The 26,809-nt window shown below is 43.2% G+C and overlaps 1 protein-coding gene across 2 annotated transcripts in view; it reads right to left on the bottom strand.

Annotated features, from left to right (window-relative positions):
- PON1 (paraoxonase 1) overlaps positions 1 to 26,603 on the bottom strand; it is a 28,090-nt gene extending 1,487 nt beyond the window's left edge. The window contains exons 1-9 of one of the 2 annotated variants that reach the window (XM_036010592.1): positions 26,507 to 26,603; positions 20,548 to 20,550; positions 16,750 to 16,820; positions 15,053 to 15,108; positions 13,766 to 13,934; positions 10,050 to 10,176; positions 6,712 to 6,912; positions 5,269 to 5,350; positions 1,464 to 1,592 (exon numbers count right to left, since the gene is read on the bottom strand). In XM_036010592.1, coding sequence (XP_035866485.1) covers positions 1,464 to 1,592; positions 5,269 to 5,350; positions 6,712 to 6,912; positions 10,050 to 10,176; positions 13,766 to 13,934; positions 15,053 to 15,108; positions 16,750 to 16,820; positions 20,548 to 20,550; positions 26,507 to 26,523 — 855 coding nt within the window. In that variant the 5' untranslated portion in view covers positions 26,524 to 26,603. Of the gene's footprint in view, positions 1 to 1,463; positions 1,593 to 5,268; positions 5,351 to 6,711; positions 6,913 to 10,049; positions 10,177 to 13,765; positions 13,935 to 15,052; positions 15,109 to 16,749; positions 16,821 to 20,547; positions 20,551 to 23,476; positions 23,624 to 26,506 lie in introns of those variants that run through there. The other variant, XM_028525883.2, reaches the window with a different exon arrangement.
- Positions 26,604 to 26,809: the final 206 nt, after the last annotated feature.

Raw genomic sequence — 26,809 nt, 5'->3', positions numbered from 1 at the left:
TTCAGAAGGTGCAAAGGATTGCCATTAAACATCATCACAATTGTCCTGTAAACCTAAAAATTAAAGGTATAAAGGGCCATGATGTAACTGGAAATACACATTTGGTGGTTGTGTTTTTTTTTAAATCCAAGACACTATAATCCAATAGGCTATAAAAATATATTTTCTGTTGAGACGATGGTGTGAGTCTGACTCTTAAAACAGCTTTAAGCCCTGGCTGGTGTGGCTCAGTGAACTGAGTGCCGGCCTGCAATCCAGAGCCTCTGGTTTGATTCCCAGTCTAGGGCACAATGCCTGGGTTGCAGGTCAGGTCCCCAGTAGGGGGCGCACAAGAGGTGGGCACACACTGCTGTTTCTCTCCCCTCCCCTCTCTAAAATTAAATGAAATCTTAAAAATTAAAAAAAAACAAAGCTTTAAAAGTACACATTACTACATCAAACATGATAGCATGTATTTGATGTAAATAACAAGTATAAATAGCAAACCCCAGGTAAATTATAGTAAACATTTAAATGTCTGTGGCAAATTGACGTTCAAGTTCTTACTTGTACCGATAAAAGTCCAATAACTAAAGACCATGAACACCAAGTGGGTCTTTGGGTAGTATAAACTAAGATGGAAGAAAAGGTCTTTCAATCCAAAGTAATCCGGCACGATTTTCCTTCCCACTTCAGAGAAGTTTAGAGGCTGCCGGTCTGAGCTTTAGGACCGGTCCGCCGAGTTAACTTGGGCACACACCGACACACGGGGAAGGGCTAGTTGCATAGGCAGGCAGATAACTTGATGAGACCACAGCAATGTGGTCCATTATATTTTTTAATTATTGTGAATTCCCAAGTTAGAGAAACACATTAGTGAAATAAAGACATTGACTCCCATTCAATGCTGGCTGCCCTAACCCAGCCCGAGGTCCACTCTGTGCTGAGCTTGGATGCACAAAGACTGACATTGAGGGATCCCTTGCCTTCCAGCTCCCGGTTCAGACCCCACCAAGGGACAGCAGCAGCGGGGGAAATGGGAGGTCCGAGGGGAAGGAGGGGGACCTGTCCCTGGGGGTCTGTGCTGGTTGGCTACATCCCTCAACCAGAGGCCAGGATCCTTTCAGAAGAACCACTCCACACACAGCCCTCTTTTTGCTCTGGTTTCTGTAAGCCATCCCTGCCCCCTTGCCAGCCCTGGGCTACAGCATTATCTGTGATTGGTTTCCCCACACTCGGCCCACAATTGTGTACACAGTGTCCTTCCTATTTAATCCCTCAAACTACCCAGTTTAAATGTACCATCTGTCTCCTGCCTAGACTCTGTCTAAAACTCCTCCCAAAGTCAAATTCTTTTTTTCCAGTGGATCATTTGGACCATCTCTCCACGTCCTCCCTTTTACTTGCCCATATAACTGGAGATTGTCTTCAACTGAAAAACAGCTGGGAATAAGGTCACTGAACGGATTCATTTTTCAAACTACCTCTGATCCAGGAGGATTCTTCGGGTCATAGGAAAATAGTCTCTTGCCATTGGGGTGGCATCCAACCCACAGGTCCCCTGTCACAGGATCCACAGATATGTTGTCCACGAGGGTGTCAGTGACCAGGGACTTCCAGAGCAAATCAAGGAGAGAACAAAAGACAGAAAGTGAAGTAAATGAGAAGTAATAGAGCAACATGTCAGGGAAACTACTGTCTTGTCCTTGTCACCACACTGCTGGTGTCAGGGACATGAGGATCCTGCCCATTTCAAGAGCACTCAGAGTCCCATCCATGCTAGCGTTGGATCAGGACAGACGAGGGAGCGGGGAGATACGAAAGCCAAGAAAGACTTAAAATTTCAATGAACTCATTTGGACTAACAGCTGTGCATGAACCTAAAACGGAGGGAAAAAACACAGTTTTAAGTGCGGCTTAAAACAGCTCATTTCTAAAATGGCATGCACAAATGATATTTTTATAATCATTCAGAAAACAACCAGGAAATGTAGATTCATTTCTAATGAGAACATCAATGAAACGCAGGCTCGTCTTCAGCGGCTAATCATGGGCTGTGCAGCCAGAGGACAAATGGTCACCCAGGGTTGAACTTCCACCTGGGAGTGGGGAAAAAGTTTCTCCTTTATTTCCAGATGTTATTCAACTCCCTGTTCTTCTGTTGGTTATTTGCTAAATATAAGGAGCAAGCATGTGATGACAGCAAAGGTTGCTGTCAAAGCTTTGCCCCAGGATCATAAATAATACCAACGATTCTTAATTCCACCATTCATCACCTTGGCTGCCTTCTACCAGGAAGAAATCCATCTATTTGTTTCCCGCTCACTCTCAGTGGAGAAGTAATATCTACCAAGTACCTCAAACAGAGGCCAGTGTACCTCAGCGCCTGGAGACTTTGTAATAACCTGCGGTGGATGCATTGCAAAGGCCAGAGAGTGGGCAGGCAGCTGCAGGGAGCCAACGCGGCCCTGTGCTCCCTACTCAAAGTGAGAGCCATCCCCCACCTGTCCCTGAAGGGACTAGAGGGCTCAAGCATGGTGGCAGAGGCTCCTTTTCACCTTCATTGAAATCCTTCACTTATTCATACCCTGGCAACAGGCAAGGCTGGCGAAAGGAGGCAGCTGAGCAAACACGCTCTGGTCAAGATCAGCTCCAGGCCTTCCTCACCCGCCAAGCCCCCACCTATCATAGTGTCAGACATCAGACCTTGTGCCGTGATGTCACTCTCTTTAAACAAGGGAATTGTTTGTCTCGGGGCTCTGCTGTGACCTTTGGAGGAGGTGATAGCCAATGGGTAAATTCCATGGCAGATAAAAGCCTACGAGTTGGGAGGAGATGGTGAGAGTGGGAAAAGGGCACAGAAGCCTGAGGTCCCCTTAATTTCAACACACGACTCCTGAGCTCCTTCCGTGTGCTCTGCAAGGAGCTCAGCCCCTGGAGAGAATGGGGTGAGGGGCAGACCTGGTTCCTGCCAAGGACATGCTCACCAGTCCGGAACTGACTGTGTGCTGGGCTCCTGCCTCGCAGACCTGTAATTCCTAGCAATGCTAACTCACCACAATGCACACACATATGCTACATTTCACACCTCCACAAAGCTAACTGCAAAATTTTACATTCCTTGGTCAAGGAAACTTAATAAACTATTCTTTTTGGGAAAAAACTGTATTCTCTGTTAACAAACATCCCAATTTTTAGAGAATTGCAATTCATTTAAAGTGGGACAAATTTATTGGCTGCCTTGAATTTTGGGAAGGGGATTATTTTTATTGTGGTAAAATATGCATAACATGAAATTTGTCATATTAAACATTTTTATGTGTACAATTCAGTGTATTTACGTACATTCACAATGTTGTACAACTATCACCACTATCCATTTCTGGAACCTTTCATCATCCCAAACAGAAAGAGCCCAATAGCTACCCTCCCCGCCACAGCCCCTGGTAGCCTCTATTGTACTCTCTGCCTGTGCATTTGCCTAATCGAGGTACTCATATAAGTGGGATCCTATAATATTTTTTCCTTTTGTGTCTAGCTTATTTCACTTAGCATAATCTCTTCAAGGCTCACCCATGTTGTAGCATGTATTAGTACTGCTTTCCTTTTTAAGACTGAATAATATTTCATTTGTATATATCACACTTTGTCAGGACATGAGCCCATCCACATCACACTGAAAACTCTAAGATCAGTCGCAGCACATTTCTCGGCACTCCAGGTATTAATTAATTGGCTTAACTCATGTGACCCTTCAAAAGGAAGAAGAACATTTCCATTGCAGGGGGTAGTCTCAGCTGAGTTATATCAGGAAACCAGCATGATCTGTTGCCAAATGTGGGAGCCAAATCTGAAATAAGACTTGCCCAAAATCTTGCCTTGGTGGCAGCCATGCCTTTATCATTGTATGTTGAGTGTATATGGGACTGGGTTCTATTCTTAGAAAATTCTTTACCTTTCAATTTAGAGAAGTACATACGGCTATAACCACAGTTTGTTCTTATTCCCTCAGCCAGTGTGAGGTGTGTGAAATTTCCATTTACTTCAGCTAGTACCAAACTAGCCCTGCCAATGATTTTAATGTCAAACACAGTGTTACATTTGATGTTGCTTCCAGGTAATTTCTCGGAGTGAAGCCCCTCCTGACAGTCCCTCAGGTGTGCTGACAGGAACAGTCTCGGGACCTGGGGACAGCGCTTCTCACTGAGGGCGGTTCTGGCAGGAGAACAATGTCTGTTTTTTCGGGGCAGGGGCCGCGTTCACCATGCTCCGCTTTGCTCTCACTCTCTTTCCTCTCTTTTCTGTCTTTACCTCTTTTGACGCAAATCTTCAAATGGATCAGAATTGGTGGGGGTACAAGATGAACCCCCTGAAACATGCCCAGCCCTGTCTTACTAGTTTAATAAATATGTGTCGAATGCCTACTAGGTGGTGGGGGGGGGGAGTCTTCCAGGAACAAATGGGGGGGTTGGGAATCTGTCCTGTGCAGTTCACAGCCTAATGGGAGAGGCAACCCACAGAGAGGATAAACAAAATATATGGTATGTTCATAATGAATGCTGAAGGGAAAATAAAGTTGTAAAGGAGATAGAAAGTGTGTGTGTGTGTGTGTGTGTGTGTAGGGGAGCAGATGCAAACTGTAGATTAGGCAGCCAGGGGAAGCCTCACTGAGGTGACAATTTAGTAAGATCTGAAAGGATACGAAGGAGAGACCCGTGGCCATCTGGAGGAAGATCACCTGAGCAGAGGAAACAGTGCTCCATAGTGAGGTGAGGCCACACCGGGCAAGCTCCAGGCCTGCGTCCTGCTGGCAGGGGAGGCTGAGCAGAGGGACAAGGGCTGGAGACAAAGGTAGCACAGGGCGGGGGGCTGGGGCCCATGCGGCCACTGCTGGTTCTTAGACTTTGTAATACCGTGGAGAGCCCTGTCATTTTAAATACCTGGTGAGGTGATTTCTTGGCTATTCCATCAACATAAAGAAAGGGAGAAATGAAGAAAGGGAGGGAAGAAGGGAGGGAGGGAGGTCCAGGAGCACAACCCCAAGCTTAAAACTCACTGGAGTTGAAAGAGTCAGAGTTTCATGGGTGAGACGTGCGGCCTGCTGCTCCCTGCCCCACAGATGGGGAGAGTGAACAACAGACACGTCGGTGCAGACGGCTCGCAGTACAGGAGTGAAGAATCGGTTCTCACCCACTCCAGTTAGACAATCCTTCCCCCCCACCTTTCATTTCACAAATCAATTAGAATCTAATTATCACTCTGCAAACTTACAATGTTGATACATCTTACCTTCAATGAAGTTAAAGTCCAATTAGCATGCTTTTCATACACATGAATCTTATGAGCCAGAAGTTCAGTTATATAGACATACCTTCAAAGAAGAAAGAGCTACATCAAAGTACTTGAAGTGATGCGATTCTTAAGGTGACGGTGAAGTTGTGAGAACTCTTCTTCAAGAGTTCTGCTTAGAGACTGGAAATGGAGCCCATCTCAGAGCACGCCAAGTTCGGCCAGAACTCATGAGCTCACACTGCACGCAGGACTTTAGTCCTGCAACGTTAATTCTAAGAGTAGGAACCTAGTTGGCCCTAGTGAGCCCTAAACATCAGCTCTTACATCTCGGAGATAAAAGCATTCCAGTTCTCCTCTCAGTTTGTCAGTCCAGGGCCGAGCCCCAGGTTCTGCCTGTCAGAGGAGAGTGGCCTCTCCCCAGCAGGCTGCAGGAAAGCCCTTAGACACTCGGCTCCCAGATTCAGGCCAGAGAAAATAAGCAGGAGAGAAGACAAGATGCTTATCCTGGGTCTGAGAGAAGTCTTCCTCCCCACCTCCCCTGAGTCTGGTCCTGACCCTGCGGATTTAGTCTCTGCGCACAGTGCAATGCCACACTCACCACACAGGCTGTGCTTATCTGCTATTTTTGAAGACCAGGAGACAATATGAATAATTGCAAGCTGTTCATGTTGCCATCTCTAAGTATGTTACTAACCCTCTGAAATTCGTGGTGTTATCAGATGAGGAAGGGTATGTAGGTGGATGGAGACACAGATTGTATATGCATCAGTGCAACCCAAAGTGTGCATTTTCTTGCTTCGGGGCCACCACCAGATAATAACGTAAATCAGCTACATCACCAGGCCCACCGCTCAGTGGATTTTCTGGCCCCTAGTAGCACTTTTCTGACGAAGGAAGCAGGGCCTTGATTTACATTTTCGAGCAAGCTCTTTAGCTCGTCATAAAGCAGCCCTGCTGACATAAATGCCTACCGCTATTCATCTCACACTCTAAAAAGTTTTCCTTCAAAGCAATGCTATTCAGCAGTACTAAATGACTATCACAGTATTATCTAGTAATACTAAGTGTTTATCACAGTATTGTTTAGTAATACTAAATGATTAACACAATTTATTTAGTAGTTCTAAATTTTATCACAGTGTTATTTAGCAATAAAAAGCAATTATCACAGTAATCTTTAGTGATACTAAAATGTGTATCCACCTTTTTGAAATGTACCTTCCCTGTACATGCTCCCTGCAAAAAAAATTCAAAACCATGTCTTAGAAAATTTTGATTTGCTAAATTTTCTGAAAAATTAAGATATTTTACATTTTTCTTAATTTCCTCTTACTAGGATAACATGTTAAAATGTATCACATTATTTAGAAAAGGAATATGTTCAAAAAGATATCTGAGAAGAATACAGGCAAATGCATGACATTTTAAAAGTGTCCATACTTGCCGTCAGGTGAAATGTTGATGCCATTAGCAAAATCAAATCCGTCCGCCACCACTTTAACTTCGTCTGGACTATAGTAAACAACATATGACAAGGCTAAACCCAAATACAGCTCCCAGGATTTCAGGAAGGGGTCGATAAAATAGTGATCGTTTGTGCCATAAAAGTGCTCAGGTCCCACGGCAACGATGTCATTCAAACTGCAATTCAAACACACACATGTCATATATACAGATGAAGGGATTGGTATATTACTGGGTTATGCATCGGCATTCATTAAAATCTATTACTAAAATCAAGATATGGGATGGAGCCTTCATTCTACCTGTGTGGCAGAGAATTCATATGAAATCAGTCCCACCTATACAATCCCCCAAGACAGTAATGACTCTAAGAAACCCTAAGATTTGATCATGGTATAATATAAGAGCTCTGTTTACTGTATCTTAAAATAGTGCTGTGGCCAGGGTTGCAGGGGATATGCATGTGTACGTGTATGTAGATTCTAAATTCAGTAGATATTAGGCCAGGAATCATTATCGAGGCAAAATTTACTTATGCTCTTATAGCACTCACTCTCACAGAGCACGGTCAAAGGCATCATCGGCAGTAGAAAGGACACTGGCAATAGTATGACTTGCATTTTAGTTAAAGCTCTGCTACTATTTCTGTGTGACTTAGGGAGAATCATTCATTTCATATTTCAGGGCCTCAGTTTCCTTTCCTATAAAAGGTGGATGCGATGGGCTGATCTCTTTCAGCTTTATAGAGTCACTTCCAGCTTTAAAGTTTCCTATTTCTAAACTGAGTAAAGCGCCTGTGAACAACAGTGCTCAGAAAGAGGATGCTGTGGCTTTTTTCCTTTCTGCTTTTGATTCTCTCTGTGTTACTGAAAACCTAAGATATATGAGCCTATTTTTCTGCTTTAATAGGTACAATGGCGAACACATAAGTGAGTCATTCTTTGCTGATTGAGGTGACAGAAGTTCCCCAGGGCCATTATCTGGGAGAGAATTATCTCTGCTCTGTTGCGGAGCTCTGACGTGGCTCTGGGCTCCTGGGCGAGTTAGATAAGTGTGCAAAGCCTCAGTTTTCTCATCTGTAAAGAGAGGTTAAATGATTTTCCCAAAGTCGTAGAGCCCATTAGTCTAAGACTAAGGGTCAGAATCTTAATTTGTGGAGTCGCAGTGTGAATTACAATGAGGCCATGCCTGTCGTGTGCTGCGCGGGGAGCCTGCCACTCTCCACAGCCTCAGTCAATGGCAGCCACTCTCACTGCGTGAGCAAAGGGGGTCTAGGGACTTAAGATTAGTTTGCACAGGCTCCAGGCATAAACCTGCAAACTGAGGTTTTTTTCTCTCTTTTTAAAAAGCAAATTCCCAAAATTAGTATGTTTTACAATCATGTGCTGTTTTTCATACAAAGGAGCAGAGCAGAATGGTTTAGGGAATAGAGTTAAAATCTGATGGACTCCATTGGAATCCTGACTTTATTTGCTCTCATCTGTGGGGTCACAGCATGTCACTAAACTCTGAGCCTCAGTTTCCATTCTATGCCTCGAAAGCCTGTGGTGAGAATAAAATGATACAATGAATGCAAAGCCCTTCACACAGTGCCTAGCAGATGGTGAATGACTAGTAATGACCATTGTGTTATTATTAACAATACCAAGCCTAAATTATAATGGATTAACAACTCAAAAATTAATGCGATAAACCATCAAATACAAAGCAGAAAATATACATGGGCAGTCCTTGGGTTGAAAGAACAGATTTTCAATTAATGGTGGCACTCTAGTTTTTCAGTTCTGCATTGCCAAAGACCAATATTTTTGCAACTGGCCCAGGAAAAAAAAAAACTCTAACCCTGGGAAATTCTACAAGTCTGAGATTTCCAAGATTAGATGGTGAAACGAATCCATTTTCACTCTTTCATAGTGGCTCTGTTCACCAACTCTAGAACCAAGCTACCAGCATAAAATCCCATGTGAGACAAGTTAAATACTCCAGGCCTCAAAATTTTTAAATCCAAATGGTATAATAATAAAACCTAAATAAGAAGGTATTTGTAAAAAGTTAATAAAAACAACCTGTTTAAATTGCTTATTGCAGCACCTAACATAGTTAAAGCTCATTAAGTTATTATTACTACTGCTACCACTATTATTATTAGTCCAGCTTCTCCATCCTACAAACTTTCCCCTAATTTAGATCTTGGTATTTGGCACATTCTCAGTGTCAATTCTGGTTCTAAAATATATTTGTGTCATGAATGTACATATAAAGTCTCCCATCAAAAGCTCTTCTCTGAAACTTCTCTCATCCTTGGCATGCAGGAGAACACCTGGGCTGCAGCTCCTAACTGACCATTATTTGGTTGTTTGAGCTTCGGTCCAGTAACTCAATTTCTCTCCAATCTGTTTCTTCATCTTCAAAACCACCAGGTACAAAAAGGAGAGGAAAAGGCAGTGGTAACACAGAGTGCAAACTATTAATAATAGGCCAGGCATTTAGCTAGGTACTTTCATGTAAATAACACATAGTTTTAAAAAACCTAGATTCACAAATACCAAAGTAGTTGGATGCTGTATGTAAATTATTCAAATCGAGGTTGGGGTTCTAGGAAGCCATAATGATTAAAGGATAAAAATTGTTTGGGAAACAAAGTATGGATTATTATCCTGAATCCATCCCTCGCCCTATAAATCAAACCTAAGGTCAGCAGGGATGCTGACTTTGTGTTGGCTTGATGGGGATCAGGGCTCCTTGAGTGTTTTCTTTTTTCATGCGTCACGTTTCCCAGGAGCCCAGGACCGCGCTGTTACCACAGATCCGCTTTTCCTAAATCAAGTGCAACCCTAACTGCGGCGGAGGCTGTGCGGAGGGGCTCAGAGGCCCCAGAATGCAGGTGCCCGTAGGTATAAGTTTCTGATTCATAGAAACATCTAAGGCTCCATTTTTAAAAAGCATAAAATTTAATAAATAAATTCAAGATGTGCAGCTCATTTGGGTTTGAGACACTCAGTCTGTTTCGGGAAAAGAGCAGAGATTTTCCCTGGTAAAAGCACTAACAGATATTCTGTGGCCAGGGATCATAAGCCAGTACCCAGACAGCTTAAGAAATGAGGGCCGGAGGGAATGGGTCTTCTTTGAGGGGCTTGGGTTCTCAAAAGTTTCCGCAGAGGAGCATTTGGAGGACTGTGTGATCATTAGAAAGGAGAGTCGAACAGCCATTATCCTCCTTACCTGCCATACCCCCCAGCCAAAAGGAAAACCTAGAAGTAGATTAACCATTCACCAGTGTTAAAAGGAAATAGAAATAAGAGAGATTTCAATACTTAGGTAAGAGTTTGTGTCTGATGGTTTTCAGATGCAAAAGTGATTTTTCTTCTTTTTGAAATTTAAAGCACTCAACGGTAGTTTTGACATCTGGATGGTTCACCACCAGCAGATACACGGTATTATCTGAGAGGAGATTAAAAACAAAAATCGAAACATTAACTGAGCTCTCAGCTGTCAGAACTGTCTCCAAAAAGCAATTCCAGCCCACCTCCAACTAGTACTTAGGGTGTCAGGCAGATGGAATATTTTCATCTCTTTGTAGAGAGAAGCATTTGTGGTTGTTCCAAAGAGAAATGGCTAAAGGAGGAACCACTGACAGCCTTTAAAAACTCCACACTCCACAGGGAGAAAAATATCCTCAAATTAAGAAAGAGCAGCCCTTGACACTAAAACTCCAAAGAGCTTGTTAAGCTTTCTCTTGCAGATGGTCTCAGCAAGATGCAGAGTTAAGATAAAAGAGATAAAAGATGTGGGAAATACTAATATGAGAAGGTGTGTTGGGGTATAATTTACACAGTATAAGATGATAAATTCCATAAAAGAACACCTGAGAGAGTATCAAAGGAAGCCACTTCCGTGAGTCAGTGAAACTTCAGGACATGAAAGAGACTGGTCTAACTGGTCAAGAAGGAGGCAAGTAAAGTTAGATTATAGTCTTAAGAATCAGTAAGTCTTTGAAACCTTTGATATGACCAAATTGGTGTTTAAAGGAAAACAATGCAGAGTGTAGTAGGTAGGAATGAACGGATTTGAGCAGGGAAGCCATGGAGCAGGCCCTTCATTCAACATACACGTATTTCATTTATTTTAGTTCGTGTTAAGTGACACACAGGGAAGATGAAACGGAATAAAGGGATGGAGAGTAATGAAGTTCTCTTCATGGGAGTCAAAGAAGTTCTCTCTGCAGAGGTGACATTAAACCAGAGACCTAAATGAAGTAAGAGATGAAGCCACATGAATACCTGGTGAAAGAACATTGCAGGCTGAGGGAAGAGAATGTGCAAAGGGCCAGAGGCTGGACCTTCCTGGTCACATTCCCGTAATGACCAGGTTGTAGCTGGAGTACAGTGAGTGACAGAAAGAGTACGAGGGCTGAAGTCATAGGTAGGGAGCCTCGGTTAGTCTTGTTAGGGCTTAGGGTGAGGATCCAGACTTTACTCATGGGGACATAACATGAGTAAAGCCATGTTAGTAACATGACCCAAGGCTACAGCAGCAATCGGGCTTATAGGGAGAAGGGACTGGATCAGGAGGAAAGGCAGGAAAGGATGTGAGGGGCACTGGACAAGAGGTATCAAAAGCCTCTGATGATGTCTAAGGAATGAAGGAGTCAGACATCAAATGTGAGGATGAAAGCCTGGGTTCCTCCTCAGGAATTTATCCTAAAGAAATATTCACAGAAGATATATGTAGAAGGACATTATTTTGGCATCATTTAGCATTGTTTGCAATAAACATAAAGGTAGATACACACCGACTATCCATTAACAGCCACTGCAAAGTAGCTGTAAGTGGATTGTCACAGAAAGGAAGGGGGGCCCAAATAGGGATTTGTAATGGGGTCCAGAACTCAGGGTGTCCAGGAAATATTAGAAAAATATATGTTTATAGGATGTGCTCACCCTCACAAGTCTGAGCTGGGGAAGGAATGCTTGGAGCAGAGCTATTGAGAGTTGTTTTGCCTAGCAACAGTTTTGTAGATAACCTCTAGAATGGTCATTTAACATATCTATACCTTTAACTAGCTTCATAGATATGTTAAACAGCTGTGGCCATGCTTTAAGGGGGGGATGGGAGTGACTTCAACCCATATGTAACTGGGAGGCAACTCCTCCTGGTTACAGAGCCTGCGTAAGAGCTTGGAGATGATTGGCTCCACACCACAGAGCCACACCGGCCTGGACTTACTATGGCAACCCAATAAAGCTGGTAAAATATGAAAATGCTGGCAGCTGTGGCCAACTGTGGGAGGAGCCAGAAATGGGGCTGCATAGGAAAATTGACACTGGGATTTAAACCCAGGCACGGCAGCCATGGCTTGTGCAGAGAAGAACCAGACTTCTATTTCCTTTTCTGAGATATGGTACCCCAGGTTGGGCAGAGGGGGAAGGAAGGACTGTGTGTTTGTGGGTATTCTAAAGGACTTTGGGATCTCAATGAAGACATTAAGTTATTATTCTTAAGTTTGTATAACTCTTTAAATAAATAATCTCTTTCATTTCCACCAATCTCTGGCATTGAGAGACATCTTTCCCTGGTGGTGGGCAAGGTGAACCTAGTATGGGGTGGAGGACCCCCAGAGCACAAGGGTGGGTCCATTTAGTAATAGTATATCATTCATCACCCCCCCACCCCAGTCTGTTCTGTAACAAAAGTGTAGTGTTTAATGCAAAAGCATCTTAGAGAAAGGTGTGCATAATATTTGTATAGTATTTCCCCATTTTTATTTAAAAGTGTATATATACACCCAACACTATATTTCTTTGCATTTAAAAATATTTTGAAAATAAAATATAATGTTGATAAATACATAAAGAGATCATCAAAAGAGAAATATATATATATATATGAAGGGAAATCATGTGAGGTAGCAGTGAGAAAGAGAATATTAAAAGATGGAAAATAATTTTGCAACATTTTGAGTTGAAAGTGGCTATAGCAGAGGAGCCAAACAGAACTATCAAGTAACCTGAAGAAATGTCACTGAAGAGCTGATTTTAAAACAAAACAAAAGCCCTGGCTGGCGTAGCTCAGTGGGTTGAGTGTGGGCTGCGAACCACAGTGTCACAGGTTTGATTCCCAGTCAGGGTACATGTCTAGGTTGCAGGCCATGACCCCCAGCAACCACATATTGATGTTTCTCCCTCTCTCTGTCTCCCTCCCTTCCCTCTCTAAAAATAACTAAATAAAATATTTTAAAAATTTCTTTAAAAAAACAAAACAAAACAAAAAAAGAATACTCCATTGGAAGTGTTCTCCTGGAAAGTAGGTCCAGTTATAGTTGTGATGTGGTTGAACTTTTTACTTTCTGAAATGGAGAAAGTAAAGGAGAGGCGAAAAAGCAGTCCTTTGGAAAATGCTCCAAGATTTTGAAATGAATGATAAAACAATGAGCGGGAGAGAAAACTACAGTAGGATCAGAGGGAGGAGCAAGTTACTTGAAGGAGGAAGTGGCCAACTGCTTAAAATGAGGTGGAGGAAGGCAGGAAAGGAGAGAGGGAGGGAGGGAGGGAGGGAGGGAGGAAGGAAGTAAATGAAGACATAAGGGATGGGGGGACAATATATTAGAATGTGGAGAAGCAGTTTGAAGATGAAACAGGAGCCAGTGGAGCCACTGAGAGAAAGCTGCCCACAGTGACTTTCTGTCAGTAGGTCTATAGGCTGCAGACGGCTTATGTTAGAAAACTCTATTCCTGTACATGCCCGGATCTGTAAAATGGTTTAAAATTACTACAGTAATTATAGGGATACTGTGAATGCTGGTAGTATTTTTTAAAATTCAGTGCTTTAGAAATCTTAAATATTTTAACATTCTCAAGCATTTAAGTACTTATAATATGTTCAATTAATACAGGGGGTATGTTTAAAATGCAGAAGAAGAATATTTTTCATGACTGTACTTTAATTGAATGAAAAGAAATATTCAAGTGTTAACTTTTTTCTGCTTTTAAAAAAATTGGTTTTATTTCTAAGAAACATTCAATGTTGTCACCTTCATCTGTGAACGTGCTGATCCCGTGAGGGTTAAACGAAGACAGATCAAATGCACTTCCGGTGATATTCAGTTCCACCACTGCTGGGTCTGCCTCATTCAGGTCCATCAGAAGTATTTTTCCAGGCTTATTGGGAGCAAAGCTCTTTATTCCAGGATATTTTAATCCCTTATGAATAATGAGGGAGAAAAATCCAGAAACATCACAAACGCTGCTGGAGGTGGTAGACAGCACATGGGTTCACTCTGTCTGCCTCACACAACCAGGCCATGTGGGCAGCCTCTTAGCTGGCTTGTGCAGCGGTCCCATCGTAAGCTCTGGAAACCACATGCTCCATTGGAGGGCCCCCACACACTCAGGCACAGGCCCATCACAAGCAGGGAAGCTGTATGAGTCCCACATCACAGCTACCAACCCATGAGAAAGATTAAAAAACAATGACAGAACAGACCAAAAGGACATTTACGAATGGGGTTTAACAATGTAAACAAGGACTGTGAGGGAACATATCAGGCACAGAGGTTTAGGGGAAGTCTTGTGAGCCTTCAAGTAGAATAACACAGCTCTTACTGGTTTTAGACATTGGGACCCTATGTGTGATTTGGCTTAAAACATGTATTCTGTTGCTTTGAAAAAGGTTTGCAAGAGACTGTTGTAGAGGATGACTGGTCCTCCATCTTCACAAGAGAAAACTGGACTACATAATTTACAACCGGCAGCAAAGGGTTTTCAGTGGCTGCGTCTGTGTACTGTGTACCCTATTAACTCTGTCATCCTAGACTACACTGTCTTCTTTTGTTGGACCTATACCACTACCACAGTGATCTGCATGCATGAGAGTTTCCAAAGTCTTGAAATAATGGAATAACCTATCAGCAGTTTTACATTAAAGGATTTATTCTGAAAAGTACAAGAAAAAAAGGTAAAAATCTAAATGACGTGTGAGGGGGTATAAAAGTACACTAAATTCAGCAAATATTTGAGTATGCCCACCACTTAAATATGTCAAGGGATAGACAGTTGAATGGGAAGCCATTCTTGAACTTGTTGGGCTCTCAATTGTTATGATAGAAGATAAGGTAATCCAAGAGTTCAATGTGCATACAGAAATACAAATGGGAATGGAACTCACACAGTCATATTGATAACACCAGTAAAAATGTATATGCGGTTTGTTTTTTGAACCACGTGACTGCTCATTTTATTTGAAGGTGGGCATCGGGATAGAGGAGGGTTAAATGCGACTCCCAGTTCTAGAAAGTGGGGCAGTGAAACAACACACTTACGGAGCTAATCAAAGCCAGTCCATTAGGAAGTATCTCCAAGTCTTCAGAGCCAGTTTCTGCCCGGGAAGAGAACAAACAGCGCAGGCTGTGTCACGCTATTGCAAGGAGCCAGTGGGCCTGTTTCTAAATCCCTCCTGACCGAAAATGGGACCACACAGGCAGTGCTCTCTGATAGGTTCAGAATAATCAGTTCTTTCATGTATTTTCCAGTTGACTAATGTGATTATATAAAAATTAAAAGGCATTAATATAATTAAGTGTAATTAAAATTTATACTTAATATATGTGTTGGAAACTGATGAACTAACTTTCTTCTCAGAGTCTGAAATCTCATATAAAGTTCATGTAAATTCACAAAATGTACAAAAGGTACGATATTTTGAAAATAGCTTGCTGTTTTTTTAAAAGACACAGAGTAAACTACCAATATATATTGATATTATAAATATTAATAGTTCCAAATATGTATTGATATAATATATACATAGTTCCAAATCAAATAAACTCTGAAAACCACATTGGAAATATAAGCAAATTCTAAACCAGTTAAAATGAAGATACATTTCATATGAAGAGTATGCATTTACTTATTAATTATAAACCTCAGTAAAATATCAAGTTAGTTATATTTTAAGTACATGTAAATTTTAAAAATTTCAATCACAAATGAGAACTTTTAGTTTTGCATTGATACTCTGAGAGGATGTTTGTTCTTCAAATATTTAGTGATATTTAATATCAATATCATATCTGTTTTCTAGGAAAAAAATGCACTGTAAGATATCTGACCAAGCTTATCCACTCTAACTAAGTCATCTGGTCTAGCCTTTCTAACATTAGGCAACTAAGAGAAATAATTTTAAAAAGAGAACAAACAAACATAACATGAAACAACATAAGCATAGATCTCAAACAAGTGGTTCTCAAATAACAAGTCTTCTTGGTTGAAACCAGAAGGGGACTCAACTCTTAATGACACTCCCCATTTGTTGCCTGCCAGCTGTTACTCCCCTGCCCTTTTATCTTTGCTGACAGGGCCAGCCTCCTACAGCGGAGGCCTAATAACGACTTTCCCAGCTTCCTTTGCAGCTAGGGCATCAGCCAGTTGTCTAGCTCTGACTAAGGAGACCTAAGGGGAAATCTACTGAGAGCCTCAGGAAGTCTTGTGGTTGATTTCAAAAGTGTGTGAGGGCTTTTAAAAAATTCACCCTTGCCCTGGCCAGGTAGGTCAGTTGACTAGAGTGTCCTCCCCAATACGCCATGGTTAGGGTTCAATTCCCCAGTCAAGGCACATACAAGAAGCAACCCATGAATGCATAAATGAATAGAAAACAACAAAATGCTTTTCTCTCTTTCTCTCTCTCTAATCAATACATTTTAATTTTTTAAAAAATTGTATTCACTGCTTTTTCTTCCCTCTTTCTCCCTCCTCTGCCATCTCCACAGGTTGTGTCACCATAAAATCAAACACTGTTCTATTGTTTTACTAAATGACCAAACAAAAACAAATGGACAAAACACTGTCAACACCCAGGCAGTATGTTAGTGAAGTCAAAAGACAGGTAATTTATTTATAAGAACATTGACTTAATCATACTCTTCTGATTTCATAGTTTTATTTTTGAACAAAATTTAGTAGGGGTAGTAAAATAATACTGCAAGTTCAAATGAGCTCTTTCCTTCTCTCACATACTTACCTATTCCTTTAACTAAATTACACTTAGGGAGTTCCACCGGTTTCACTTCTCGGAAAGCATTACTTCGTGTTCTGGGACAGAAAAAAGAATAAAATACATATAAAACTATTCAAAATATTACAATTAAGTTTCAAAGGTAAGCAGCCAGTGAAGTATTTCTTAACTTTACTTCACCTCGGTTTCAACCCAAGCTTTGTGTTCCTTGGAACCTCAGCCATTCTACCAACCAAGGCACGTGGAGCCTGTAGGTGCAATTAGTATTAATTAGGCAGAGGTGAACAGATACACAAAGAAGATAATAATATCTTCTCCAGGGCTCCGTGCACTTGGGCAGGAATAGGAACTAACTATTTCATCAGCTGTGCAAGGAGTCCTAAGTGGAAATTTGGTAAATAGCAACGTGGTTCCAATTTATTCCATTGATGTTTTAGGGCTGCCGACAGATGGGCCTCCAACCCATCTGCTCCATGGGACTCCAGAGCCTGGGCTGGGCATCTGCTTTCAGGTGTGTTAACTTGAAAAATGCAGGTGTGCTTAAAAAGATTTATAGCTTCAGAAAATCATACCCAAGGCCAGCATATAAAAAGGCATTCCACACAAACACATCCAAAAGCAACTTGTTAAATCTGAGTGCATAAGCACTGAGGGGAACGCTGGAGTGAAAGACAAAGGGAAGAAGAACAGATGCGAGAAGAGTGCACCCACAGGCGGCCCGGGCAAAGCAAAGCTCTCGATGAGCCATTTGAAAGACATGGACTATAGCACTGGTGCCACCAAGAGATTTAAACAATTTGACAATATATTATCATAGACATCGTGAGCAGTAACAATATCTAAGAATCCTTGGAGATCTTATTTGGCTAAAGATGGGCCAAAAAATTTACTTGCCATCCTGAGAATTTAGTGTCACAGAAGGAGGGGGATGGGCTAGAGGTCAATGGACACTTTGGCTGAAATTCTTACCAAACTGGTACAGAATGATAGGAATTTAGGGGCAATCGACTTTTCGTCATTTACTCAGGAAAAAAATGTAGTATGTTTCTATTACCATGCCACTGGCTACCAATCCTCCTGTCTAAGAGGGTCTGACCTGAACAGCTAGGAGGGGAGTCCATAATCAGCTTTATGAAAGCACCACAGTTTATCTGGATGCACAGCCAGGACAGAGAAGCCCCAGTCTGGCTGCCAGAGGCCCGGAGATGAGGAAGGCCCAGCTTGCCAGTGGTTCCCTGAATGATGGACTCGAAGTTAGAAAACAGACTTCAAAGGAAGGTCAGGATCTGCTCCACCACCCGAGAAACTAAAAGCTATTTCAAAAATGGGGTTCTGACATACAATCACAAAAAATTTGCAATAAAGAAATAAAATGGGAAAACGGTGGAACAGTGGCTTGAAAATGTTGCGACTGAGACCCACATTAGGAAAAGCATTTTGTAGAGTAGAAACACATGGAACACACAATCTCTCACTGTGTGGATCTAAAGTAAGGTTCATGAAAGAATTCTCACCCTAATGCATGTGATAGAGACATCCTTAATGCTTCTATTAAGTTGTATTTCATTTATTTTAAAATGCTGGTCATGATTTGCTATGTGGATTCTGTGACCCACCATTCGGAAAAATACTGGACGAGAGAAAGCTCAGTGAATACTCATACAGTGCCCCAGGGAACTCAAGGACAAGGGTGAAGGTATAACCAAGGAAAGAGTGAAGAGTGGCATGGAAGAAGAGATTCAAAGTTGTGAAATTGCTGAATGGGTCAAGGCTTGTGAAAAATGTCAAGAAGAGCCCAACCAGCCTAGAGCAAAACCGTATGAGCAGAGTCGGCACACTGCCTGGCTCTCAAGGTTCATTAAGTGTGGTGGGTTCGCTGAGGGCAGAGAAAAGCCAACCTACTCAGCCTCTATCCTAATTCCAGCTTCTCTCTCATGGCAGATCATCCCTAACCTGGAAAACATAGGATGGCCACAGGTAAGAGGAGTCCAGGGCAGGTAAGGAGGCATTAACTCAGTACTAAGTTGCTTTGAGTTCAAATTTATGGCCCAAACAAATCATGTCTCAACAGGATAATTATCACTACTACATTTCAAGTATGGTATAGACCCTTGTTTAATCCACGAACACCTCCCTGAGGTATTATTTTCCCTATTTTACAGATAAGTAGGATTAAGTGGCTTTCCAAGGCCACAAAGTTCTGAAATGGCTGAGCTGGGATTTGAACTCAAGTATGCACAGCTCCCATTCAGTCCCCTACCCAAGCAAAATTTACAGATGGCAGTCCTTAAAACCCAGAGGAAGCACCAGAGAACAATTCTGCCTGTGTTGCTATAATCCTTCTGATTTTTTTATCTTGTTCTCAATTATTAAGAAATATCTTGTCAAGGCCTTGATGAACTCCAAAGGTTTCAAGTCTAAGGGGTCAAGTGTACTGTCTGAAATGTGTCCCTGATTTCTGAGCCTCTGAACTCTGGCCAGAAATCACATACTCCCTGCTGTGGATTATTCTTTGCAAATATGTGCTTTCTTGTTACAAAAGCAAGTGTGGATCTTCAGCTGTGCATAAAGAAATCCACTGTGGGAAAATAAAAAAATCAAAAAAGAAATCCACTCTGGAACTTTCCCTGGGGACAGATTCACTCTCATCAATCTATTTTCTGGCACTGCACACTCCTCATTCACTCAGGGTTCCCTACTGGGACCTGCTATGTGCCAACCCCTGTGCTCAGGGCTCTCACACCCACTTCCTAGTTTAATCTCTTTAGTTGCCCTTGAGGCAAGGATTAATATGTTACCTGTTTCATAGGTAAGTAAACAGAGGCACAGAGAAGCTGAGTAGTTTGCCTGTGGCCACTTATTTCAAAAGGTAGAGATGAGATTTGAAATCAGGTGTCATGTTGCCAAGGACCCTTGCCTCTGTTGTTTTCCCTCCACCTAGGCCGCCCTTTACCTCCTGACCCACTGGGAAGACTCCTGCTCATGACTTTCGTAGCTCCTCCTCATCCTCTGGGATAGAATTAATAACTCCTTCATTTATCCTCAGGAACCTTCACATATACTTCTATCAAGGCTCACACCATAGTGTTTCACAGTTACCAATTTTTGGTCTCATTCCTCATGGTAAACTCTGAAATCTGTGGTGAATCCTACATCCTAGTCATCACTGTGACTTCTGGCATAAACACAGCACTCACAGGAAGAAGGCACTCCATCAAGGTTTGCTGAATTGTTTCCTGGAGTTAGTAGGCAAGTGTGTCAGATGGAGGACACGGTGTTGATTGCATTGATAAGGTAGGCTGGAGAGTTGTTTGTCCTTAACTTGGGGTCTCAATGAGGTAGTGCCACATTGCGTGTTCAAGCATCACCCCTTAAATGGATCATTCATCGGTGGACTTTTGTGGTAGCAGGTGACAATAATAAAAGCTAACATGTACAGAGAGCCTTCCATGTGCCAGATTTTATACATATTGAACTGTGATATGTATTACCTTTCCATAATTTTTAGGTGGAGAAGAAGCTCAGAATGGTAAAGCAACTTTGAAGTTGTAGAGATGAGATCCAACCCAGGTCAGCTGGAATCCACCACTGCTATCTTCCCACTAGTGTGTGCTACCTGGAGTGGGCATGGGCGGTGGCAGAAGTGCAGCGGGCAGGGCAGGGGGCTAAGGCAAAAGTCCTGGTCTCCTTCTAATAAAGGGAAACAATGGACTCACCCATTACAATCGGCAACTTAGGGATAGGAAGTTGCCACAGAGATGCGGGACTGCAACACTGCAGGCTTCCAGAAGGCTCTGTTAATACTGTAGTCTGTTCCCTGGATTTGCACAATGCACACCTGCAAGGTCACAGGCAGGTGACCACGACCGACTATGGGAGGAGAGACTATTGACCCAGGGGAGTTCTCTCAGTTCTTTCATCTGTGTGGCTATCACCCTGGCAAGGTCAGGGACAGGGCCAATGCACCCTTTGTATCATTCTACAAGTTTCCTCCAGCCCTTGGCCTATATAACTTCCGTGAACTGGCTCCACTCCCACACACCCATCTCTGAAGAAGAAAAAAGATTTATCCACTGGAGGTCTGTCTTGCCCCTGACGCAGCCCTCTGGACATAATGTCAGCCCTTCTCTCCTTTGGGAAGATTCATGATCTTCTCTGGGACTCAGGGGCCTTATCTCTAAAATGTGGATAAAGGTATTTTACTGATCCTCCAAGATCTTTTGCTCTGGTTCTAATGGTTGATGCAGGAGTTGAATGTCCTTTAGAGAAGTACTTACAAATCCCCTGGGGAGATTGTTAGGTTCTGCTGATTCTGACTCAATAGTCCCGGTGGGGCCTAAGATTCTGCATTCCAGGGAGGTCCCAGATGATGCTCACACATCTATCTGGTCCACGGCCCCTTTGAGTAGGGAGGCTTTAGGACCTCTCTGCCTGGACTGCTCCAGCAGGCTCCATCCTCCATTGCCCTAACCACCCATCCTCTCAGCTCTGCATTGCTTGTGTGCCTGCTCTTCAAGCCCTCTTTCTGTTCTAAAACCACAGATCCATCCCAGTCCCACTTTGCTTTTCCCTCCTTGGTCATCTGATTACAGCTGGAAGTTCAAGCACTAAGCTCCCTCCCCACTCCATGAATCCAGGCGCTGAATGTAATGCAGTGAGCTCTTACTTACAAACCAGACCCCAGGTCTTCCCACTGCACCATCCCTGTGGCAAAGTACCTCTTGAAGGCCCCCTATCCCCACAGGGAAACCACGGGCCACGCCAACAGAGGGACTCACAGAGACTGGTAACATGTTCAGCTATGACCTTAGTGTGCTTTGATCCTTCTCAGGAAAATCAGAACCAGACTTGGGGCCCTGAAACCATTTTCCCTGGATAATTTCTTCGTTTCTGTAATATCAGCTTCCCCCGATGCCCAAGGCCGAGACCCAGCTTCTTTAGGGTGACATCTGAGTCTTGGTGCAAGTCAACGGTACAGACAGTCCCTTCTCAAACTATCTCAGAGAGTTACGCAGGATGTTCGTGGATGGTACCAAGAAAAGTGAGTGGAGGACATGGACGAATAAGTTCGTGAACTGATGGTTTAAATGATGCAAAATCTTTTTTTTTCTTTTACAGAAGGACTTTCAAAGCCTTCAATGTGCCCAAGTGCACTGCTGATCTCTCAGAGAAGGCTAAAACAGACATTTCCCAAATGTATTAGTTCAAGGAACCCATTTTTTTTTTTTTTGTGGGGCAAGTCTTGAGATTCATGTTCCAAAGAACAAACTTGGGAAAGTATTAATGTTGAATAAAATAAGGGAAGACCTCATATCAGCAGAGAAACTTTTTAGGGTGGTGGTGGTGGTGGTGGTAAAGCTATACTTTTACATGAAAGTGGATACAAGGTGCTGGAGCGTCCAGGCTTGGAGTAGATTCAGGAAGGTAAACCAGAAAGGCAGACCCTCCCTCCGTCACGGCAGCCATGTCACTCTGTGGGAGACATCTCCCTGAGGGACAGCTAGGAGGGTGCAGCGGGACAAGCCCAGGCACCGCCGCCAGGGGAGAATGCAAAGGAGAAAGCTGAGATGGGGTGTTAGACGGTGCTGTCTCATCACGGCTCTTTCTGACCCAGGCGACCTCACCATGCACACATATGCTGGAGTGTGTGTGTGTGTGTGTGTGTGTGTATGTGTGTATTCTACTTTAGTAGCAAATAATACTGCGACTCATAAAAACTCACAAATGTTCACGATTTAAAACCCCAAATAACTTTCTTTTTTTCTAACAGTTTATGATTCCAAAAATAAGCAACAATTAGAAGGAAAAAAAATTTTTAAAGCTTACTTAAAAAAAAAACCTCTTCTGAATGTAAGCTTTTAATTAGTCCCTAGGGTTATATAATTGTTTTAAACCCAAAATGTTCTATTTGATTTTTAGTAATGTTTTACTTCAAAGTAAACAAATTACTTGTTGATTAAGTCTTAGAGATTAGGTGATCTCTAGACTTTGAATCCCTGTAAAAAGTTACCAAAAACAACTGAGACATTCTTAAAAAGTAGCTCCCACCCCCCACTGCCCCCAGTATCTAACAATATAGAAAATACTTTAAGGGAAGCAGGGCACTAACATTCACCGAGTAGTTACTATGTCCCAAGAGCTGTGTTAGGTGCTTTCTGTATAAGTGTGTATTACCATTCCAGGTTTACTGAAGCAGCACATGTTAGAGATGTAAGGTGATTTGCCCAAGATCCCACAACGCAAGGGACAGAGCGAGAACCCAGGGCATCAAATGCCAGAGCCAGGGTTCATCCCCTCCCACCCCAGCCCCCCATCCAGTCAACCACTGGAGAGCACAGGCCAGACAGCCACGGTGGGGTGGGGGTGGGGCTCCGTTCCCTAATTCACACAATATCAGGGCGACCCCCAGTCTGGTTATCTGTTTGAAAGAGAGGTTGCGAAGCGAATCTATAGCGAAGGCACATGGATCTTCGTGAAAAATTAACAGCTTGGCTACTCAGATGACAGACGGCCGGTTCCTTATCCCATCTCTCAGGTCGCAAGGGGTAGAGCTATTTCCAAGGGGCAACAGAAAGTTGGACAATCATTTGCGGAAACCCTGCGGGATGTGCATCCAGCACTTGCCTGTGAGACTCTGCTAAGAGCCTGGACCTCACTTTCGAGGGCGGGGGAGTCCTGAGCCGGCGCAGGTGGGGAAGTCAGGCGCTGCAGCCCTCAGCACAGCCCTACTTACTGGAAAGAAGACTCGTGATCCTTGAAGAGCGTCAGTCCCAGCCCCAAAAGGGTGAACAAGCTCAGCTTCGCCATGGCCTGGGACAGAGAAGGGTGACTGGGGTGATGCACCCAGGGCGGGGAGAACCTATCTGCCTGCAGCAGGAGTCCCCACTTGCACGGCCCCGGGATTGGCCCTCCGGGCCCCGCCCGCCGGCCCCTCTGGCAGGGCTCACAGACCGCGCTGGCTTCGTCAGCACCTTCCTGCGGCCAGGAACTGCGTGCTGCCCCAGACTTTGAAAAGAGGAAGCCATGCACAGCGTCTAGATAAGGAAAGAAGGAGAGAGCAAGCAGATCAGAACTAATGGAGAGCGGTGGGAAAGGAGAGCCAAGCTTCGATGAACGCTCAGTTTGTGCGGATAAAGGTCCTAATCCTTGGGGCTCAGAGTGTTCAGTGAATTTGATCCCCTAACCCAGCCAGAAAAGACATGGAAGGAAGGGAGAGCTGTGATTGGAACCCTGAAGCTCTAACTGTATTCTCCGCAGCATACCACTGTTTGTCACTCTCAAACATCTGGGTAGCAAGTGTCTCATTCTCTCAGCACCACCCCTGACCTCACAGTTCATCAAGGATGTGGCTCCAGAATTCATTCACTCCAGCACTCGCTGACATTTGAGTACCTGCTATGTGCAGAAATCAGTGAAATCTATTACTACTGCATATCAGTACTGTGGCTAATGCACATATTCTATGTATAGAAGGAGAGGAGATAGGGAGTACTGAGATCTGCTTAAGGGAGGGGACTTCAGGAAGGCCTCAGGGATAAGGGGGCGTCTCACTGATAAGGCGACACCTGAGCATAGCCAGGTAGGAGGTGCAGCTGCACACTCATCTCTCCTGCCACCATGAATCAGGGCTTCCTGCTTCACTGGTGACCAGTCCCTCCCTTTCTCTGGGTCCTTTTCCTTCCTAAGGATTTTGGTCCCAGTTACACCTTCTCTCTCTTACACCATCCATCTCTCTCTCTCTCTCTTTTTTTTCTTTTTTTTTTAAATATTGCCATCAAACACCAAAGTGCTTTATTGTCACTCACAGTTTTCTGGGGGAAATGTTCTTTGAGTCCACATTCTAACTACTGTCGTCTTTCTCTGCCCCTGTGTAAAAAGTAAATCTCTTTGAAAGACTGTCAACAGTTGCTGCTTCCATTTTATCACTTCATGCGTGTCCCAGATTAATGGTGGCCACAAATTCTGTCACACTCCTCCCATTGAGAAGTGTGGTATAGAATCGCTCCCCTCAAGTCGGGGCTGACTCTGTGAATGTTTTGATTCATAAAATATAGTGGTGCTATTTAAGTTTGAAGGCATGGCCTTAGGTACCAGCAGCTTTCACCTCCTGTCCCTGGGAACACTAGCTCTTTAACCTCGAGCTTCTACAAAATAATCTGACCACCTCACTGGAGTCTCCATGTGAAAGGCCATAAACACATGGAGGAGGAAAGTGGACAGCTAAGACCAGCCTTCTAGCCATCTCTACTAAGGCAGCAGACATATGAGTGAAGTCTTCTTGGGCACTGCAGACTAGTCCAGCCACCAACTGAATGCCACTGGAACACCCCAGTGGGTGCCATGTGGAGCAGAGGAGTGGGCCTGCTGAGCCCTGCCCAAATGCCTTACTCATGGTTTATAAACATAAGAAAATGATCGTTCAGTTCAGCAACTAACTTTAGGGAATGTCTCCAAACTCCCACTCTTTATTTAACCCACTCTAATATAGCTTGTGTTCCTTTCACTCATTCTTAGAATTTGCTTTTATTAAAGCACCCATAATATCCATGTTATCAAATCCAGAGGTTTCTTCTCTGCTGTAATCACACTCAACTTATAACCACATTGGGCATTGATCACTACTCCCTTTGGAAAAAAAAAAAAAAAGCTTTCCTTTCTTGGATTCTGTGATCTCATCCCCTCCCAGTTTTTCTCCTGCTTATGTTGGTCTTGTTTGCAGGGCCCTCCTGACCCTCACCTTTAAATGATGAAAGCTCTAGGACTGGTTCCGAGATATTTCCTCTTTCTCATTCTCCCTGAGGAGATCCCATCAATTTCAGTAGAATTAAATGCCATCAGTCTGCTGGAGTTTCCAAAATGTACACACCCCGCTCAAGCCTCTCACTGTGGCTTTAAAAAATCATCCTTAATCTCTCTAAGTAGCATACCCTACCTCCAACAACATTTGACATTATCCCATTTTTCATTACTTATTGTTTCTTAAATCATCTTGTTGCCGAATAGAGTAGAAACTCATTGAGGTTTGTCCTGTTTCACACTATGACAACAAGGCATAGAAAAAAACCTGGTCAGCAGTGACCACTTACTAGGCATTCCGCGACTGGCTGGCTGGTGAACACTCACTCTGTATTCACTGCCTGGCTGCCCGGTTGGCATGCCCAATGGGATGTCTGACAGTCTCTTCAAAATGTGCCCAAGGCAGAACACAATGTGCTTTCGATTCCCCCATCCCAACACGTCATATTTTCCAAACTCTCCACATGTCAGTGAAGGGCACTGCTACTGTCCAGGTCCTCACATCCAGATCTGAACGTCTTCATCCATCCCCTTCTCTCAAATCTCTTTGCACCAAATATATCAGTCCTGTGGGCTCTACTTCTGTATTAATTATCTATTGTTTCACGAGAAATTAAGTGAAAACCTAGCCATTAAAAACAACAAACAAGTAAATGAAATATAGCCAGAGACATTGAAATAAAGAACAAATTAACAGTAACCAGAGAGGAGGGGGGAGGGGATAACGGGAGGAAAAAAGGGAAGGCCCATCAAGGAACATATGTAAAGGACTCATGGACAAAGTCAAAGGGGGTAGGATCAAGGGTGGGAGGTGGGGATGGGTGAGGCAGGGGCGAGTGCTGGGTGGAAAATGGAGACATCTGTACTTGAACAACAATAAAATAATTCTATTAAAAAAAGACGTATAAACAACTAAATGTAAAAAAATAAAAACAAACATTATCATTGCATAGTTTCTGTGGGTCAAGAACCTTGGCTTGGCATAGCTGGATATCTCTGGCTCAAGGTCTAACATGAGTTGGCAGCTGGGCTGGCAGCCAGAGTCGTGATGGCTCATGTGATGTGCCAGTGACTGGGTTAAGGGATTTCTAGGTAGCTGGTAGAACATGGCTTCTGAGTATGTCTATCTGTGAGAGCCTTTCCAGAAGAGATGAGCATTTGAATCAGCCAACTGAATAAAGACCTACCCTCGTGAAAGTGAGCTGGCACCTTCCCATGCTTTGAAGGTCTGAATAGAACAAAAAGGTGGAGGAAGGAGGAATTCCCTCTC

This window comes from Phyllostomus discolor, chromosome 10, assembly GCF_004126475.2.
Source record: "Phyllostomus discolor isolate MPI-MPIP mPhyDis1 chromosome 10, mPhyDis1.pri.v3, whole genome shotgun sequence".
NCBI lineage: Eukaryota > Metazoa > Chordata > Mammalia > Chiroptera > Phyllostomidae > Phyllostomus > Phyllostomus discolor.
This window is presented reverse-complemented; position numbering and strand designations above follow the sequence as displayed.